This window comes from Salvelinus fontinalis, chromosome 17, assembly GCF_029448725.1.
Source record: "Salvelinus fontinalis isolate EN_2023a chromosome 17, ASM2944872v1, whole genome shotgun sequence".
In the NCBI taxonomy this organism is placed as follows: Eukaryota; Metazoa; Chordata; class Actinopteri; order Salmoniformes; family Salmonidae; genus Salvelinus; species Salvelinus fontinalis.
In genome coordinates, this window is record NC_074681.1 from 24,233,535 (window position 1) to 24,254,918 (window position 21,384).

The following is a 21,384-nucleotide window of genomic DNA, read 5'->3' on the forward strand; positions in this document are numbered from 1 at the left end:
TTAGCGGAATTAAATTGGCCACTGTATTTTCATAGGTTATTACAGGCACAGCATACACAGCCTATGAGTGGAAAATCTGTCAGACCGCTTGAAAGCTGCTGCTACAGTGGTGTTTTCCCATTAATTCCCTTATGTAATGAACATTCACTCGTAGGCTACTTACTACCTTGTACGCTTATGTGAAGAAATAAATTAGTTTATTAACATTTTAAGAACTGTTATCTGTTGCATCAGCCTCATTGCTTTTTTTATGTGTTTTTTCTATGTATCCTGGGCCTACTGGTTGTATGCATTTGGGATCTATCGTCTGACTAAATTTGTTCTCTAATTCACAGAAGATCTGATGGGCTACATATTCACCCATTCGGTTGGCTCTCTCATTGAGCGGGTTCCCGCTAATAAATATCTGGGTATTTGGATTGCTAAAGATATGTTTAAAAATATATACTGATAAGCTAGTTAAAAAGCTAAGGTTTAAAGTGGGCTTCTTTTTTAGAAATAGATGTTGCCTCTACATCAACTTTCCTGCCAGTTCTTGACTTTGACACAATTTACCAGAATGCAGAAGCCACTACTCTTAAACCATTGGGTGTTGTCTGCCATAGCGCCCTTCACTTTATTACAGGTGACAGTTTTAGTACTCATCACTGCATCCTGTATCAGAATGTCGCCTGGACCTCACTAAAGTCCTGGACCTCACTAAAGTCCTGGACCTCACTAAAGTCCTGGACCTCACTAAAGTCCTGTAGATCACTTAATTATTCCCTTGTTTACAAAGCTCTTCTCCACAAGCTTCCAACATACCTCACTTGAAATATAAAAATATGTGATACCAAATTGATTCGCAAGGTTGGTTAACTCTTCATGTCCCGCTTGTCTCCACAACGTTTAGTAAATCCGCCTTTAGGTTTAATGCACCACAGTTATGGAATACCTGTAATAAAACAAATTACACACTTCCCTGGTGCCCATAGGGCAGTTTAAAACGCTGTTAAATTAGTCTGCAGTAGTGTGCAAATGTTTCAATTGACTGTTACATCAGGTTATTACAAGTTATAATGTATTTATAGCTGTCTTGTAGTTTTATATTTTGGTGTTGTTGATGGGATTTTTGTCCTCGGGGCACCATTGCAAATGAGGCACTGGTCTCAATTCCCCCCCCCCCCGCAAAAAAAAAACCTGTCTCGGAGTCTGTTTGGAATAGGCTATTTCTTTCTCACAGAGGAACAACACGCCACGTGTGATCACGATCTCCATAGCCGATGGAAGTAAGACTTTTAAACAGGTCAGGGTTCACAAGGCCATAGGGCCAGATGGATTACCAGGATGTGTACTCCAAGCATGTGCTGACCAACTGGCAAGTGTCTTCACTGACATTTTCAACCTGTCCCTGACCGAGTCTGTAATACCAATATGTTTCAAGCAGACCACCATTGTCCCTGTGGCCAAGAATACCAAGGTAACCTGCCTACATGACTACCGACCCATAGCACTCACGTCTGTAGCCATGAAGTGCTTTGAAAGGCTGGTCATGGCTCACGTCAACAACATTATCCCAGAAACCCTAGACCCACTCCAATGTGCATACCGACCCAACAGATCAGTTGATGCAATTTCTATTGCACTCCACACTGCTCTATCCCACCTGGACAAAAGGAACACCTGTGGGAATGCTATTCATTGACTACAGCTCAGCGTTCAACACCATAGTGCCCTCAAAGCTCATCAATAAACTAAGAACCCTGGGACTAAACACCTCCTTCTGCAACTGGATCCTGGACTTCCTGACCGGCTGCCCCCAGGTGATAAGGGTAGGTAACAACACATCCGCCACACTGATCCTCAACATGGGCCCCTCAGGGGTGCATGCTCAGTCCCCTCCTGTACTCCCTGTTCACTCATGACAGTACGGCCAGGCACGACTCCCAACACCGTCATCAAGTTTGCCGATGACACAACAGTGGTAGGCCTGATCAGCGACGAGACAGCCTATAGGGAGGAGGTCAGAGACCTGGCCGTGCGGTGCCAGGACAACAACCTCTCCCTCATTGTGTTCAATATTAAGGAGATGATTGTGGACTACTGGAAAAAGAGGACCGAGCACGCCCCCTTCTCATCGATGGGGCTGTAGTGGAGCAGGTTGAGAGCTTCAAGTTCCTTGGCGTCCACATCACCAACAAACTAATATGGTCCAAGCACACCAAGACAGTTGTGAAGAGGGCACGTCAAAACCTATTCCCCCTCAGGAGACTGAAAAGATTTGGCATTGGTCCTCGGGTCCTCAGATCCTCAAAAGTTTCTACAGCTGCACCGACGAGAGCATCCTGACTGGTTGCATCACTGGCTGGTATAGCAACTGCTCGGCCTCCGACCGCAAGACACTACACAGGGTAGTGCATACGGCCCAGTACATCACTGAGGCCAAGCTTCCTGCCATCCAGGACCTCTATACCAGGCGGTGTCAAAGGAAGGCCCAAAAAATTATCAAGGACCCCAGCCATCCTAGTCATACTGTTCTCGTTGCTACTGCACGGCAAGTGGTACCGGAGCGCCAAGTCTAGGTCCAAGAGGCTGTTAAGAAGCTTCTACCCCCAAGCCATAAGACTCCTAAACATCTAATCAAATGGCTACCCAGACTATTTGCATTGCCCACCCCCTATTTTACGCTGCTGCTATCCTCTGTTTATTATCTATGCATAGTCACTTTAACTCTACCCACATGTACATATTGCCTCAATTACCTCAACTAACCAGTTCCCCCGAACATTGACTGTACCTGTATATAGTTTCGTGACTGTTATATTACTGCTGCTTTTCTATTTAACACTTATTTTTCTTAACTGCATTGTTGGTTAAGGGCTAGTAAGTAAGCATTTCACTGTAAGGTCTACTACACCTGTTTGTATTCGGCGCATGTGACAAATAAAATTTGATTTTGCCAATAGAATATGTATTTCTACTATGGGGAATATTAGGATGACATAGGCTGGTGATTTTACTGTTTGTTACTAGTCTTGTTTCTAGAGGAAAAGTAAATTTGGCAGTCAGCATCGAAATTAGGTAAGATGTGTAACCATTATCTAAATGTGATTTCTGACATTGCTGAGCACCGTGGCTGGACGCCCTAATCCGGTTACGCACCCAATGCATATGGGTCCGGTAAATTTCTCAAATGTCGGTTAACAAAAAATTCTGTCAAATATCAGGCGCCACAATTTCCTATTGGAAATTCTGCTTCAAACCAAGTCTTTCAGTTGATTTGTTCACCAAATTTTGTTACGCTTAGCAGTAGCATTTGAAACAAAACAAAGAAGTGCATTAGTCTCTCCTGGCCCATATACTTTTTTCAGGGTACATGGAAAATGGAAGTCCAAACAAAACAAAAACATCCTTAACATTTTATTTGGGCCTCTCAAAACACAAATTTAAACATCTTAGCTCTGGAACAATATTTTGTTTCATACCCTCAGCATTTTATAAAATAATGTGCTTTAACTTTAGCAGGCCTTTATCTGAATGAGCAGCCTGGTCTCATAGACTAGAAATAACAGAGTAAAGTACTGGACACCAGTATCTTTGGGCTCCCATGTGGCGCAGCAGTCAAGGCATTGCATCTGTGCAAGAGGCGTCACTGCAGTACCTGGTTTAAATCCAGGCTGCTTCACATCCGGACGTAATTGGGAGTCCCATAGGGCGACGCACAATTGGCACAGCGTTGTCCGGGTTTGACCTGGTTAGGCCATCATTGTAAATCAGAATTTGTTCTTAACTGACTTGCCTAGTTTAATAAAGGTTTAAATAAAAAATAACACTCAAATTAGTATGACATGTTTGGTATGGTTACATAACGCGAATATCTAGCAACCCAAAGGTTGTGAGTTTGAATCTCATCACTGACAATTTTAGCTAATTTGCAACTTTTCAATTACTTTACTTTTTAGCAACCTTGCAACTACTTGGCATGTTAGCTAACCCTTCCCCTAACCCTAAACTTAATCATTTTAGCTAATCCTAACCTTAAAACCCTTTAACCTAACTCCCAAATGTAACACTAACCCCTAGCTACCTAGAATTTGTAACATAACATACATTTAGCAAATTTGTAACATAATGGGCTTTTTAGAATTATTATTATTATTATTTTACATTTAATACGAATTGTAATTAGTAACACTCCATTTAGTATGATATGTCTCGGATTTACACTATTTACACTACCGGTCAAAAGTTTTAGAACACCTACTCATTCAAGGCGTTTTCTTTATTTTACCTTTTTTTTTTTTTACGTTGTTGAACAATAGTGAAGACATCAAAACTATGAAATAACACATGGAATCATATAGGAACCAAAAAATTGTTAAACAATTTCTAAATATATTTGCGATTCTTCAAATAGCCACCCTTTGTCTTGACAGCTTGCACTCTCTTGGCATTCTCTCAACCAGATTCATGAGGTAGTCACCTGGAATGCATTTCAATTAACAGGTGTGCCTTAAGTTGTGGAATTTCTTCCCTTAATGTGTTTTGAGCCAATCAGTTATGCTGTGACAAGGTAGGGGGGTATACAGAAATGGCTTTATTTGGTAAAAGACCAAGTCCATGTTATGGCAAGGACAGCTCAAATAAGCAAAGAGAGTCTATCATTACATGAAGGTCAGTCAATCCGGAAAATTTCATGAACTTTGAAAGTTTCTTCAAGTGCAGTCGCAAAAACCATCAAGCGCTATGAAAAAACTGGTTCTCATGGGGACCGCCACAGGAAAGGAAGACCTAGAGTAATCTCTGCTGCAGAGGATAAGTTCATTAGTCATCAGCCTCAGAAATTACAGCCCAAATAAATGTGTCTGTTACTTGAACTTTGAAGCATCTCAACATCAACTGTTCAGAGGAGACTGCGTGAATCAGGCCTTCATGGTCGAATTGCTGCAAAGAAACCACTACCAAAGCACACCAATAAGAATACTTGCTTGGGCCAAGAAACACGAGCAATGGACATTAGACCGGTGGAAATCTGCCCTTTGGTCTCATGAGTCCAAATTTGAGATTTTTGTTTCCAACCGCCGTGTCTTTGTGAGACGCGGTTTGGGTGAACAGATGAATTCTGCATGTGTATTTCCCACCGGGAAGCATGGAGGTTTGGAGGCGCTTTGCTGGTGATACTGTCAGTGATTTATTTAAAAAAATAAAAAAATAAAAAATAAATGTAAAGTCAAGGCACACTTAACCAGCATGGCTACCAGGGCATTCTGCAGTGATACGCCATCCCATCTGGTTTGGGCTTAGTCCCACTATCATTTGTTTATCAACAGGACAATGACCCAACACATCTCCAGGCTGTGTAAGGGCTATTTTACCAAGAAGGAGAGTGATGGAGTGTTGCATCAGATGACCTGGCCTCCACAATCCCCCCGATCTCAACCAAATTGAGATGGTTTGGGATGAGTTGACCACAGAGTAAATGAAAAGCAGCCAATAATTGCTCAGCATTTGTGAGAACTCCTTCAAGACTATTGGAAAAGCATTTAAGGTGAAAATGGTTGAGAGAAGGCCAAGAGTGTTTTAAAGCTGTCAAGGCGAACGGTGGCTATTTGTATAATCTCAAATATAAAAACTATTTTGGGGGGGGGGGGTTACTACATGATTCCATATGTGTTATTTCATAGTTTTTATCTCTTCACTGTTATTCTACAATGTAGAAAAATAGTGAAAATAAAGAAAAACCCTTTAATAACTAGGTTTTCTAAAAGTTTTGACTGGTGGTGTATGTATATACGTATACATACACACACAAGTATGTGGACAGCTCTTCAAATTAGTGCATTTGGCTATTTCAGCCACACCCATTGCTGATGGGTGTGTAAAATGTAGCACACAGCCATGCAATCTCCATAGACAAACATTGGCAGGAGAATGACCTTACTGAAGAGCTCAGTGACTTTCAACATGGCACTGTTATAGGATGCCACCTTTCCAAGTCAGTTCATCAAATTTCTGCCCTACTAGAGCTGTCCCGGTCAACTGTAAGTGCTGTTATTGTGAAGTAGAAACTTCTAGGAGCAACAACGGCTCACCTGTGAAGTGGTGAGAAACAACCGCCGAGTGCTGAAACACGTAGAGCGTAAAAAATAATCTGTCCTCAGTTGCAAAACTCAATGCCGAGTTCCAAACTGCCTCTGGAAGCAACTTCAGCAAAATTAATTATTTGTCAGGGCCTCATTAAATGAGTTTCCATGGCTGAGCATGAAAACCCAGATCTCCATGTGCAATGCCAAGCGTCGGCTGGAGTGGTGTAAAACTTGTCGCCGTGGAAACGTGTTCTCTTGAGTGATGAATCAAGCTTCACCATCTGGCAGTCCGACGGATTAATCTGGGTTTGGCGGATGCCAGGAGAACACTACCTGCCCCAATGCGTAGTGCCAAATGTAAAGTTTGGTGAAGGAATATTGGTCTGGGGCTGTTTTTCATGGTTCGGGCTAGGCCCCTTAATTCCAGTGAAGGGGTATCTTAACGCTACAGCATACAATGACATTCTTGATGATTCTGCTTCCAACTTTGGTAACAGTTTGGGGAAGGCCCTTCCTGTTTCAGCATGACAATGCCCCCGTGCACAAAGTGAGGTTCATACAGAAATGTTTTGCTGGGATCGGTGTAAAAGAACTGACTGGCCTGTACAGAGCCCTGACCTCAACCTCATCGAACACCTTTGGGATGAATTGGAGCGCCGACTGCGAGCCAGACCTAATCGCCCAACATTAGTGCCTGACCTCACTAATGCTCGTGGCTGAATGGAAGCAAGTCCCCGACGGAATGTTCCAACATCTAGTGGAACTCCTTCCCAGAAGAATGGAGGCTATTCTAGCAGCAAAGGGGGTGACCAACTCCATATTAATGATGTTCGATGAGCAGGTGTCCACATGATCATGTAGTGTACATGCAGAATAATTTGAAAGGCTCTGTGACCAGGTTGAAAGGAGTTCCTGGCTGATTCATGTCATTGAAGATGCATTTTGTGAAGATATTGGTCTCACCTTTGACGAGCACCTTTTTATTAGGGCTCTGATTGATAACCACTTTTTAGGGATGGTGAAAGCCAGCAGCAGATGTGACAGGCCTTTAAATCAAATCAAATTTTATTGGTCACATACACATGGTTAGCAGATGTTAATGCGAGTGTAGTGAAATTATTGTGCTTCTAGTTCCAACCATGCAGTAATATCTAACTAGTAATCTAACAATTTCACAACAACTACCTTTATACACACACAATGTAAGGGGATGGAATATGTACATAAAAATATATGGATAAGCGATGGCTGAGCTGCATAGGCAAGATGAAGTAGTGATACGTGATAAGTAGTGATAAGTGACTAGTGATATGTTTATTACATCAAATCTTTTATTATTAAAGTGGCTAGAGATTTGAGTCAGTATGTTGGCAGCAGCCACTCAATGTTAGTGATGGCTGTTTAACAGTCTGATGGCCTTGAGATGGAAGCTGTTTTTCAGTCTCTCTTTCATAGAAAGAAGATTACAATTGCATTAAATTCATGACATGTCCCCCTGTCCCTAGTGAATGTCCCATAGCTTTGAAGAGTCAATTAATTCTGATTAGCAAGATCAAACTTCTTGCAGCTTCCTACACTCTTTCAATTTGTTGATTTCCTTTATGTATTTGCTTTTTAATAACTTTCTCATTTCTGTTTTTCAGAAAGCCATAGATCTGGCCAGCAAGGCAGCCCAGGAGGATAAAGCTAAGAACTACGACGAGGCCCTGCGTCTATACCAACACGCTGTTCAGTACTTCCTTCACGTAGTAAAATGTATGCTTCAAGACAATGAGATATTTGCATGCTGCTATTTCCTCTTTTAGAGTTGTAATGCTTGTCAGCAGAATGCATTTTTCCATTTCACACAGTCCAAGGGGATTACTGTAATTGTGATTATTTTCTAAATAAAAACAGATACTTGAGACAGAATTGAATACAATCCTTGCATTCCTCTCCTGCCAGATGAAGCCCAGGGTGACAAAGCCAAACAGAGCATCAGGGCCAAGTGTGCCGAGTACCTTGACAGAGCAGAGAAGCTCAAAGAATATCTGAAGAAGAAAGAGAAGGCTCCACCCGCCAAGCCTGTGAAGGAGTCCCAAGCTGACGACAAAGGGTGTGTGTGTGCGCACGCAGTCTTTGCTCATGCAATGATGCTTGGCTGTGAGTGTGTGTGTGGGGGGGGGGTTATTGGAATGTGATGAGTCAATTAGTTGGATCAAAAACATATTGTGGTTCTGTGTACACGTGTGCTCTTCAGTATAATTGAGATGGATTATTATTGTGCAGAAATGAGAGTGATGAAGGAGACGACCCAGAAAAAAAGAAGTTCCAGAACCAACTTTCAGGTTAGTTGTATCATTGACATACTGTGTGAAATTTTTACTTTTGAATTGCATTACAACGCTCTGTCACAATTTTATAGGATGCCAAAGGTTATTTAGCTCAGTTCCACTTTACTTTTACCTCACCCGGTTGAGGTGTCTAATAAATACATTTTATTAGGTTTTCACATGAATGTATCTGATTATTTTCCTTTACTGTAAAATGATTTGTATGTTCCCTTCATACTGGATTTTGTTTTTTTTAGGCGCCATCGTTATGGAAAAGCCAAACATCAAGTGGAATGATGTTGCCGGTTTAGAGGGAGCCAAAGAGGCCCTGAAAGAAGCTGTTATTTTGCCAATTAAATTCCCACATCTTTTCACAGGTAATGCAGTCTTACTGCCTCAGATCTCCAGAGAATTAATGATGATGTCATATCAGAATGTATGAAAAACATGCTGAAACTTCCACTATTGGCTAATTTGTTGGGTTAGTGTTAGATTCTATTCATTTGAAAATGAGAAGCTTAGCCTATTTCTTCCCCACTGTTATTCACGACCACTCCCAAAGACATGTCTCTGTCTGTCAGGTAAAAGAACGCCATGGAGGGGGATCCTGCTCTTTGGTCCTCCCGGTACAGGAAAGTCCTACCTGGCTAAAGCTGTGGCCACAGAGGCCAACAACTCCACCTTTTTCTCTATCTCCTCCTCTGACCTGGTGTCCAAGTGGCTGGGAGAGAGCGAAAAGTGAGATTTTACTCTTAATCCATGGAAGCGTTAGTGATTATTTATAGATATATATCCAATGATGCTGTTTTAATGGTTGTAAATTTGGCCTAGATTAAGCCTAGTCCTAGACTAAAAAGCAAACTCGATAGAGATTATATTCTCTGTTGGGGGAAAAAAAAAAACATTTTTAGTCCTGGATTTAAGTTTAATCTGTGTGCGGGACACCAGCTCCATGTGTCCATTGGGGGAAAAGCATATGATCAGCTTTATGTTTCTTTGAGCCTCCTTTCTCCTCTCCAGGTTAGTAAAGAACTTGTTCACTCTTGCACGGGAGCACAAACCCTCCATCATCTTCATAGATGAGATAGACTCACTGTGCGGCTCCAGGAGTGAGAACGAGAGTGAGGCAGCTCGCCGCATCAAGACAGAGTTTCTGGTTCAGATGCAGGGTGAGAGCGACAGAAAACAATTTACATACATAAATACATACACAGTGCCTTCAGAAAGTATTCAGACCCCTTGGCTTTTTCCACATTTTGTTATGTTACAGCCTTATTCTAAAATTGATTAAATGTTTTTTCCCCCTCAATCTACACACGATGCCCCATAATGATAAAGCAAAACATATTTTTTTTTTTAAGGAAATATTACATTTACATAAGTATTCAGACCTTTTACTCAGTACTTTGTTGAAGCACCTTTGGCAGCAATTACAGCATCGAGTCTTCTTTGGTATGACGCTACAAGCTTGGCACACCTGTATTTGGGGAGTTTCTCCCATTCTCTGCAGATCCTCTCAACCTCTGTCAGGTTGGATGTGGAGCATTGCTGCACAGCTTTTCTCTTCAGAGATGTTCGATCGGGTTCAAGTCTGGGCTCTGGCTGGGCTACTTGAGGACATTCAGAGATTTGTCCGGAAGCCACTCCTGCGTTGTCTTGGTTGTGTGCTTAGGGTTGTTGTCCTATTGGAAGGTGAGCCTTCACACCAAATCAAATCTTATTAGTCACATGCGCCGAATACAGGACATTATACAGGACGAAAGGGGACGTTACAGTGAAATGCTTACTTACGAGCCCCTAACCAACAATGCAGTTAAAAAAAGAATAAGAAATAAAAGTAACAAGTAATTAAAGAGCAGTAGAAAAAGAACAATAGCGAGACTATATACAGGGGGGTACCAGTAGAGTCAATGTGTGGGGGCACTGGTTAGTCAAGGTAATATGTACATTATTAAAGTGACTATGCATAGATGATGACAACAGAGTAGCAGCGGTGTAAATGAGGGGAAAGGGGACGAGGGGGCAATGCAAATAGTCTGGGTAACCATTTGATTAGATGTTGGCTTGGGGGTAGAAGCTGTTTAGAAGCCTCTTGGACCTAGACTTGGCGCTCCGGTACCACTTGCCGTGCGGTAGCAGAGAATAGTCTGACTAGAGTGACTGGAGTTTTTGACAATTTTTAGAGCCTTCCTCTGACACCGCCTAGTATAGAGGTCCTGGATGGCAGGAAGCTTGGCCCCAGTGATTTACTGGGCCGTACGCACTACCCTCTGTAGTAGAGTTCGACCGATTAATCGGCATGGCCGATTTAATTAGGGCCGATTTCAAGTTTTCATAACAATCAGTATTTTTGGACACCGATTTGCCGATATTATTATTATTATTATTATTATTATTATGTTTGTTTTTTTAACTAGGCAAGTCAGTTAAGAACACATTCTTATTTTCAATGACGGCCTAGGAACGGTGGGTTAACTGCCTTGTTCAGGGGCAGAATGACACATTTTTACCTTGTCAGCTCGGGGATTCGTTTTTGCAACCTTCCGGTTACTAGTCCAACACTCTAACCACCTGCCTTACATTGCACTCCGCGAGGAGCCTGCGTGGCAGGCTGACTACCTGTTACGCGAGGGCAGCAAGAAGCCAAGGTAAGTTGCTAGCTAGCACTAAACTTATCTTATAAAAACAATCAATCTTAACAATCACTAGTTAACTACACATGGTTGATGATATTACTAGTTTATTTAGCGTGTCCTGCGTTGCATATAATCGATGCAGTGCCTGTTAATTTCTCATCAAATCACAGCCTACTTTGACAAATGGGTGATGATTTAACAAGCGCATTTGAGAAAAAAGCACTGGCGTTGCACCAATGTACCTAACCATAAACATCAATGCCTTTCTTTAAAATCAATACACAAGTATATATTTTTAAACCTGCATATTTAGTTAATATTGCCTGCTAACATGAATTTCATTTAACTAGGGAAATTGTATCAATTATCTTGCGTTCCGTGCATTACTTCTGGCCCTTCTTTGGACACTGTTAACAACCCTCCAGATGAGCTTCAATGCCATACAACTCTCCTTCCGTGGCCTCCAACTGCTCTTAAATACAAGTAAAACTAAATGCATGCTCTTCAACGATCGCTGCCTGCACCTGCCCGGGACGGTTCTGACTTAGAATATGTGGACAACTACAAATACCTAGATGTCTGGTTAGACTGTAAACTCTCCTTCCAGACTCACATCAAACATCTCCAATCCCATAGCGTCATCCGGGGTAGGGAGGGTTTGGCCGGTAGGGATATCCTTGTCTCATCGCGCTCCAGCGACTCCTGTGGCGGGCCGGGCGCAGTGCGCGCCAGCCAAGGGGGCCAGGTACACGGTGTTTCCTCCGACACATTGGTGCGGCTGGCTTCCGGGTTGGAGGCGCGCTGTGTTAAGAAGCAGTACGGCTGGTTGGGTTGTGCTTCGGAGGACGCATGGCTTTCGACCTTCGTCTCTCCCGAGCCCGTACGGGAGTTGTAGCGATGAGACAAGGTAGTAATTACTAGCGATTGGATACCACGAAAATTGGGGAGAAAATGGGATAAAAAAAAACAACAAAAAAACATCTCCAATCCAAAGTTAAATCTAGAATTGGCTTCCTATTTCGCAACAAAGCATCCTTCACTCATGCTGCCAAACATACACTCGTAAAACTGACCATCCTACCGATCCTCGACTTCGGCAATGTAATTAACAAAATAGTCTCTCAATCCCTACTCAATAAATTGGATGCAGTCTATCAATGCCATCCGTTTTGTCACCAAAGCCCCATATACTACCCACCACTAAGACCTGTAAGCTCTTGTTGGCTGGCCCTCGCTTCATACTCGTCGCCAAACCCACTGGCTCCAGGTCATCTACAAGACCCTGCTAGTTAAAGTCCCCCCCTTATCTCAGCTCGCTGGTCACCATAGCAGCACCCACCTGTAGCACGCGCTCCAGCAGGTATATCTCTGGTCACCCCCAAAGCCAATTCCTCCTTTCCTTCCAGTTCTCTGCTGCCAATGACTGGAACAAACTACAAAAATCTCTGAAACACTAATCTCCCTCAATAGCTTTAAGCACCAGCTGTCAGAGCAGCTCACAGATTACTGCACCTGTATCTAGCCCATCTATAATTTAACCCAAACAACTACCTCTTCCTCTATTTATTTATTTTGCTCCTTTGCACCCCATTATTTCTATTTCTACTTTGCACATTCTTCCACTGCAAATCTACAATTCCAGTAGTTTTACTTGCTATATTGTATTTACTTCGTCACCATGGCCTTTACCTCCCTTATCTCACCTCATTTGCTCACATTGTATATAGACTTATTTTTCTACAATATTATTGACTGTATGTTTGTTTTACTCCATTTGTAACTCTGTGTTGTATGTGTCGAACTGCTTTGCTTTATCTTGGCCAGGTCGCAATTGTAAATGAGAACTTGTTCTCAACTTGTCTACCTGGTTAAATAAAGGTGAAATAAAATAAAAAATGATCTGTAAGGGCAGTATGCAAATTGGAGTGGGTCTAGAGTTTCTGGGATAATGATGTTGTGAGACATGACCAGCTTTTCAAAGCACTTCATGGCTACAGACGTGAGTGCTACGGGTCAGTAGTCATTTAGGCAGGTTACCTTAGTGTTCTTGGCCACAGGGACTATGGTGGTCTGCTTGAAACATGTTGGTATTACAGACTCGGACAGGGAGAGGTTGAAAATGTCAGTGAAGACACTTGCCAGTTGGTCAGCGCATGCTCGCAGTACATGTCCTGGTAATCCGTCTTGCCCTGCGGTCTTGTGAATGTTGACCTGTTTAAAGGTCTTACTCACATCGGCTGCGGAGAGCGTGATCAGTCTTCTGGAACAGCTGGCGCTCTCGTGCATGTTTCAGTGTTATTTGCCTCGAAACGAGCATAGAAGTAGTTTAGCTCGTCTGGTAGGCTCGTGTCCCTGGGCAGCTCTCGGCTGTGCTTCCCTTTGTAGTCTGTAATGGTTTGCAAGCCCTGCCATATCCGACGAGCGTCAGCGCCGGTGTAGTACGATTCGATCTTAGTCCTGTATTGGTGCTTTGCCTGTTTGATGATTCGTCGGAGGGCATAGCCGGATTTCTTATTCGTCGGAGGGCATCTAAGGATTTCTTATTGATGAAGCCAATGCCTGATGTAGTGTACTCCTCGATGACATTGGAGGAATCCCATAACATTTCCGTCTGTGCTAGCAAAACAGTCCTGTAGCTTAGCATCTGCTACATCTGACCACTTTTTTATTGATCGAGTCACTGCTGCTTCCTGGCCCTTTTCCCCCAGTGTGAGGTACTTAGTGTTCTGGAGCAGGATTTCATCAAGGATCTCTCTGTACTTTGCTCCGTTCATCTTTCCCTCAATCCTGACTAATCTTCCAGTCCCTGCCGCTGAAAAACATCCCCACAGCATGATGTGCCACCACCATGCTTCACCGTAGGGATGATGCCAGGTTTCCTCCAGGCGTGATGCTTGGCCTTCAGGCCAAAGAGTTCAATCTTGGTTGCATCAGACCAGAGAATCTTGTTTCTCATGGTCTGTCTTTAGGTGCTTTTTGGCAAACTCCAAGTGGGCTGTCATGCCTTTTACTGAGGAGTGGCTTCTGTCTGGCCGCTATATCATAATGTTCTGATTGGCGATGTGCTGCAGAGATGGTTGTCCTTCTGGAAGTTTCTCCCATCTCCACAGAGAAACTCTGGAGCTCTGTCAATGAATATGGGGTTCTTGGTCACCTCCCTGATAAAGGCCCCCAATTTCTCAGTTTGGCTGGGCGGCCAGCTCTAGGAGGAATCTTGGTTCCAAACTTTCCAAATCATGTCCAATCAATTGGATTTACCACAGGTGGACTCCAATTAAGTTGAAGAAACATCTCAAGGATGATTAATGGAAACAGGATGCGTCTGTGCTCAATTTCCAGTGTCATAGCAAAGGATCTGTATACTTATGTAATTAAGGTATTTGTGTTTATTTTTAATACATTTGCTTACATTTCTAAACCTGTTTTCGCTTTGCCGTTATGGGGTATTGTGTATAGATTGCTGAGGATTTCTTTTTTTTAAATCAGTTTTAGAATAAGGCTGTAATGTCACAATGTGGAAAAAGTCAAGGTGTCTGAATACTTTCCGAAGGCATTATGCACACACACAAACACACAACCAGTCAAAAGTTTGGACACCTACTCATTCGTTGGTTTTTCTTTTCTTTTTACTATTTTCTACATTGTAAAGTAACAGTGAAGACATCAAAACTATGAAATAGCACATATGGAATTGTTTAGTAACCAAAAAAGTGTTAAACAAATCAAATTATATTTGTGATTCTTCAAAGTAGCCACCCCTTGCCTTGATGATAGCTTTGCGCACTCTTGGCATTCTCTCAACCAGCTTTGTGAGGAATGCTTTTACAACAGTCTTGAAGGAGTTCCCACATATGCTGAGCACTTGTTGGCTGCTTTTCCTTCATTCTGCAGTCCAACTCATCCCAAACCATCTCAATTTGGTGGAGGCCAGGTCATCTGATGCAGCACACCATCACTCTCCTTCTTGGTCAAATAGCCCTTACACAGCCTGGAGGTGTGTTGGGTCATTGTCCTGTTGAAAAACAAATGATAGTCCCACTAAGCACAAACCAGATAGGGTGACGTATTGCTGCAGAATGCTGTGGTAGCCATGCTGGTTAAGTGTGCCTTGAATTCTAAATAAATTACAGACGTTGTCACCACCATCACACCTCATCCATGCTTCACGGTGGGAACCACACATGTGGAAATCATCCTTTCACCTACTCTGCGTCTCACTAAGACATGGCGGTTGGAACCTAAAATCTCAAATTTGGACTTATCAGACCAAAGGACAGATTTCCACCGGTCTAATGTCCATTGCTTGTGTTTCTTGGCTCAAGCAAGTCTCTTCTTCTTATTGTCCTTTTTAGTAGTTGTTTCTTTGCAGCAATTTGACCATGAAGGCCTGACTCATGCAGTCTCCTCTGAACTGTTGATGTGTCTGTTACTTGAACTCTGAAGTATTTATTTAGGCTGTAATTTCTGAGGTTGGTAACTCTAATGAACGTATCCTCTGCAGCAGAGGTAACTCTGGGTCTTCCTTTCCTGTGGAGAGACAGTTTCATCACAGCGCTTGATGGGTTTTGCGACTGCACTTGAAGAAACTTTCAAAGTTCTTAATTTTCTGTATTGACTGACCTTCATGTGTTAAAGTATTGATGGACTGTGGTTTCTCTTTGCTTATTTGAGCTATTCTTGCCATAGTATGGGCTTGGTCTTTTACCAAATAGGGCTATCTTCTGTATACCACCCCTATCTTGTCACAACACAACTGAGTGGGTCAAACACATTAAGAAGGAAAGAAATTTCACAAATTAACTTTTAAGAAGGCACACCTGTTAATTGAAATGCATTCCATGTGACTATCTCATGAAGCTTGTTGAGAGAATGCCAAGAGTGTGCAAAGCTGTCAAGGCAAAGGGTGGCTACTTTGAGAATCTCAAATATAAAATATATTGACTTTTTTGGGTTACTACATGATTCAATGTGTTTATTTAATTGTTTTGATGTCTTCACTATTATTCTGCTATGTAGAAAATAGTAAAATCAAGAATAACCCTGGAATGAGTAGGTGTGCCCAAACTTGTGTATGTAGATTATAGTGGACTGTTTGGTCATATTAAGTTAAAATGGTTTTGAAATGTTAATAAGATATTTTTCCTCAGGAGTGGGGAATGACAACGATGGGGTACTGGTATTAGGGGCCACCAACATCCCTTGGACGTTGGACTCTGCCATCAGAAGACGGTAATGACACATTCTTACACTGGCTTAGCTTACCATCCCAACTGTGTAGCAAATAACTTGTCCTTTATGGTTATTGACTGACACAACAGCCTTACAAATGTATGGTAACATGTACCACCCGGCTTTAACTTGTTTGGGTAATAATAATGTGAAATCGCTGAAGTTAGAATACTGTGACTCAGCAGCACTGCTTCTTATCTTTGTGTTGCTGCTCAGATCTACCCTGTAGGGGATGTAAATGTATTCTTCCTGTGGAGTATATGATTTCATATATTTCCACACCTATGAGGTTGGAGTAATATTGTGAACATTATGATAATGCCCTTTTAGCGTAAGAGCTGTTTGAAAAGACTGCCTGAAATGTCCGCCTGTTTTGGTTGGATGGGGTTTTGGCCTGCCTGGTGACATCACCAGTTGGGACATCGTTGATAGCCCAATGCAAAAAAAGGAGATATGAACTACCCACCAATAACAGCTAGTTTTCAGTTTTACACCTCCCTACTAGGGTTGTTGCGGTAACCATATTACCGGCAGTCATGAACGCAGTAAAATTCTATGCAACATTTGAGTCATGGTAATCTCCTTTTATGCACTCTGGAGATGGTACCCAACTCGCTAATGATCATCAGATCGCTAATGGCCTGGTACTCAGGCCTGGTACTCTATTGTCCCTCTAACCACTCTGACATCAATGCAAATGAAATTGAAAATCACATCAATCACTTGTATGTGCTTTTAAAACTCACCTTGCTGTGGTTGATCATTTGAAGAAATGTTCAACAACGGGTTGAAACGAAGTGGAGAATATGGTCGTTGTGGATGTTGTTTCAAAGCCTAACACAACGAAATGGACAGTGCTTTCTAAGGTGATGATTAATTAAAAACACCCATATGCATGTTAGCTTAAAAGAAATGCAGATTTAAGAAATCTTTCGTGCATAATTGGTCTAGCCTAAATTAAACAAATTCAGAGTTAGCCAACAATTATAATGTATTTGATGTTGAATAATAGGGATTTTATTTTATTTTATAATAGCCTGACACATTACCTTTTTAGCTAGAGAATTTCTCGCAGCCATGCATTTCCATCTCCTCCCCCTCTCCTTCATTCCGTTCTCCAGTGCGCAGAGAGAGCTGTCAACAGTTTAATGAAACATGTTTCGTTGTGAAAACATGTTACTATTGATGTTCCTGAACAGATTTCACTTGGTTTCCCAAATTAAGCACTCGGTAGCTGCAGGAACAGAGTTGGAGAGCTCATGGCATACAGAGTTTGGGTGAAATATCACCTGTACCACTGAAATAACTAGAGTAGCCTACCCAACATGAGTGAAACGAGCCAGTGGGAAAGTGGCCTCCATTCGCTATTCAAGTGCATATAGATGACATGTCTTTTTTTCTCTTGCCCATTTGATCATTCTAATTCTAAACTCATTTAACGTATTGGTAAAGACAAGATTAAATTGAGAATAGTCTGATGGGTGAAAGTATGATCACTTGATGAGAGAACAGCATGTGCAGCCTGAGACAAGGAACAGAGCTTGAGCTTTTTTTGCGACTTTCTCAAATCCTCAATAGCCTATAGTCTCATTATGCAGCCCATATCTTGATTTCGAAGGCATTCTATGGTTTGTATCATTCACAACGGAAGTTGCCAAATAACTGTAAATCTAGCATATAGGACCTGTTTCAAATGATCACTTTTACGCTCAACCTAGCCACTTCATTTGCACACTCTCGCTCCTTCATTTGCACACTCTCGCTCTGGAATCAGAAAAATATCCTTTCTATTTTATTCTGCTAAGTTCTGTTATATTCTTCTTACAGAATTCAGCCTGAGGAAGACTAGTAGTCGAAACGCATTGCAGTTGTACGTCCTGATGTACTATGCTGGCTGCTCCCATATGCATTATTTTGTAAATATATTGTTAGTAGTTGACTCAAGTTTATTGCAATGTACTGGCCACCTACTCCTTTCCTTTGGATTCTTCTTACTATAAAATCATATAATATGAAATAATGGCACTGGACTTATAAGCATATCTTGTCTGCTAAATGAACAAGCCTATGGCATGGTGCATAGCCAGATAACATACAGTAGGCCAACTCATATTCTGTTCTTCTTAAATCCATGTTCTTCATATCATGTTTTTTTAGACCTGCCTAAAATAATGGATTTATTGTGATGGTGTATATTTAACTGTTTTATTAGACTTTTTGAAATGTAGACGATACCAAGGGCGCACATCAGCGGCTTGTGTGTGTGGAGGTCCGGAGATGCCAAACGTGTTTGTTAATTAACGGTCAATTACCATGTGACCGGCAGTCTTTTCCATGGCAATAACCGACTGACAAAATGTCATGACCACCAACTGCCCTACTCTCCACTCAGACCACTCCCAGACAGTCCTAGCAAAATTCTTGCTTGAGAAATTGCTCTTTGCTAATAAGCAATTTTTGTTTATTTTTGACCAATCACAGTAAGGTACTTAGTTGTTACCCAGAAATGATTTGATAGAGATAAAAACTGCATAAAAACTGCATTTAATTATCTCAGGTTTGAGAAGAGGATCTACATCCCCCTGCCCGAGGAACACGCCCGCACCTTCATGTTCAAGCTCCACCTAGGCGCCACCCCCACCAGCCTCAACGACTCTGACTTTGTCACCCTGGGAAAGAAGACAGACGGGTACTCGGGGGCCGACATCAGCGTCATCGTCAGAGATGCGCTTATGCAGCCCGTCAGGAAAGTTCAATCAGCCACTCACTTCAAACGGGTACGTCTCCATAATGACGACCAGTGAACAACGTCTGTGTATTCTTCAGTGTTAATCTTTATATCAAGCTATGCCATTTTTCTATTGAGTTTTGTTATTTTTAAAACAATAAATTGCATTTGTTATTGAAGGTACAAGGGCCATTGAGAGACAACCCCAAAATCCTGGTAGATGACTTTTTGACCCCGTGCTCCCCGGGAGACCCGAACGGCATCGAGATGACATGGATGGAGGTACCTGGGGAAAAGCTATGTGAGCCAGTCGTTTGTATGGTGAGTGTGCAAAATTAAGTTATTAATATTATTCAGTTATCTGTTTCTCTGCCGCAATGGTAATGTTTTTGGGAGAACAAGACTGTTGAATAACCCTTGATCATGTCTCTTTATTCTTTGCAGTCTGACATGCTAAGGTCCCTGTCCAGCACGAAGCCAACTGTCAACGATCATGATTTGGACAAACTGAGAAAATTCACAGATGACTTTGGACAGGAGGGCTAAATGTTTTTTTTTTTTTTTTTTTTTTACCAAAGCAAATATTATGATTGTATTAAAGTGTTCATTCTCCCCTTCAGGCTCTGTTGGCTCATCAGAAGTGTGCCACATGACTGCTCTACTCATAGAAATAGAATTACTAGGACAGATATCCCCATTTAAGTCAAATCTATTTCTATGGCTCTACTGAGCTTGACTATTGGCCACATAAGGGGTTAAACAAAGGCGGATATTTTCTTAGATGCCCCCCATGTCCGAAGAATTACGGATCACTTCACTGCAAGATGTCTGAGGTAGACTTGATTGGTGGATGGAACACTGCATGGAAATTAAGAACCTTGGTGTTACATAAACATATGTTCTGTGCAATCTGTTTAGCAGTATCTTGGCCCGAATCCTAACTTGAGAACAATGCTCAACTCAAACATTTGCATATGTCATGCTTTGAAGTCAATAGGAGTTTGATTCGAGTTACCGATACAAGCTTGTTAACCAAATTAAGATGCTGCTTATTAGTGCTTATCTAACTTCCCCAATAAATATCTAAGCTCAGTTTTCAAGTACCACTTGCCATCAATCAAATTGCACCTCACTTGTCATTGTAAGCACCCATATACTCTACTTATTTTTGTACACAAGAGAGAACTCATTTTATAGTAGATACTTTATGGAGATGTATGGCTCTTTGGTCTGGAGAGAATTAAACTTACAATGCATGCCATTTGTACTTTCAAAGGCCTTTGCAGTCTCAAGGTGGTGTAAAAGACATGGGTTTAGGTAGCTGAAGCACTGCAAATGTGTATGTAGAATGACAAATACAAGATATTTGTGGGGCTTCAGCTAGGGTTAAAAGAACTACCGACAACAATCGGGATGGAAACTACTTTGGGACATATTGTGTATATGTACTTTTTTTTTTCTTTTTTTTCAGGAAGGCTACTCTGGTTTGTTCATTGTCATTCTAATTAAACTGTCAGGATCACCAAAAGTATTGGACCAGACACCTTATAGACTAGGATTCAATACTTTTCCCCCTGACCATCCACACCATACATATTTCCCTGTTACATATTGCTTATCTTCCCAACATGAACTACTGAAAAGAGATGCCTTATGGAGATCCAGTCACACTGTCTAACAGTGCTGAAGAAACAACGGGGCTAATACTTTAGTGAATGGAATTGTAGAGGTAACTTGAAATTGACATTTTAGGCACATAACAACGTCATGTCCTTTTTGTTATGGCATTGGTGGAATGCAGCTCGCTTGAACTTACAGTACTACCTTTTAAGACGTGGCAATGCGCACCATGTGCCTTCTGAAACAAGTTTAGGTAGTAAGAACATATACATTATTATTTTGTTTGGTTCATTTAAAAACGTGGAAGTTGATATCCAGAGGCACAGCTATATTGTGTGTTTTGTCATCGTTGTATTGAAATGTAATATATTTGTAAACTCTTATCTTATTGTATTTCGAAGACAAATCTTTCAAAGTGTTGGACATATTTTGTGTTATCTTTTTAACTCACTATAAAAGTGTAGAGAATGATACAGTATATGATATCTGTATGTATCAGTGAGTGGAAAAGTCAATGTATATGGTTTTCTTTCCCATGCATATGTAAATAAAAGTAATATTTAGAACTTGACTTTTTAACAAAGTATTGTCTCATGGTCCAGGTTGAGGATTCAAATTAATCTTTACAAATGCCAATATCCGTCATTGTAAATAAGACTGTGTTAACTGACTTGCCTAGTTAAATAAAGCTAAAACAAATATCTAATTTGACAACATTGAGGGGGATCTAGATCTGGCGATGGAGATGGTTATGTCGGTAGAATAAAATGGGTGCTCCAACAATAAGGAAGTAC

The 21,384-nt window shown here is 41.6% G+C and overlaps 1 protein-coding gene across 2 annotated transcripts in view; it reads left to right on the forward strand.

Moving 5' to 3' along the window:
• LOC129814014 (vacuolar protein sorting-associated protein 4B-like) overlaps nt 1–21,161 on the forward strand; it is a 35,459-nt gene extending 14,298 nt beyond the window's left edge. For both annotated transcript variants that reach the window (XM_055866741.1, XM_055866742.1), the window contains 10 exons: nt 7,709–7,820; nt 8,010–8,160; nt 8,334–8,392; nt 8,635–8,754; nt 8,959–9,115; nt 9,398–9,546; nt 16,161–16,242; nt 18,800–19,019; nt 19,151–19,291; nt 19,415–21,161. In XM_055866741.1, the coding sequence (XP_055722716.1) occupies nt 7,709–7,820; nt 8,010–8,160; nt 8,334–8,392; nt 8,635–8,754; nt 8,959–9,115; nt 9,398–9,546; nt 16,161–16,242; nt 18,800–19,019; nt 19,151–19,291; nt 19,415–19,516 (1,293 nt within the window). In that variant the 3' untranslated portion in view covers nt 19,517–21,161. The remainder of the gene's footprint in view (nt 1–7,708; nt 7,821–8,009; nt 8,161–8,333; nt 8,393–8,634; nt 8,755–8,958; nt 9,116–9,397; nt 9,547–16,160; nt 16,243–18,799; nt 19,020–19,150; nt 19,292–19,414) is intronic.
• Nucleotides 21,162–21,384: the final 223 nt, after the last annotated feature.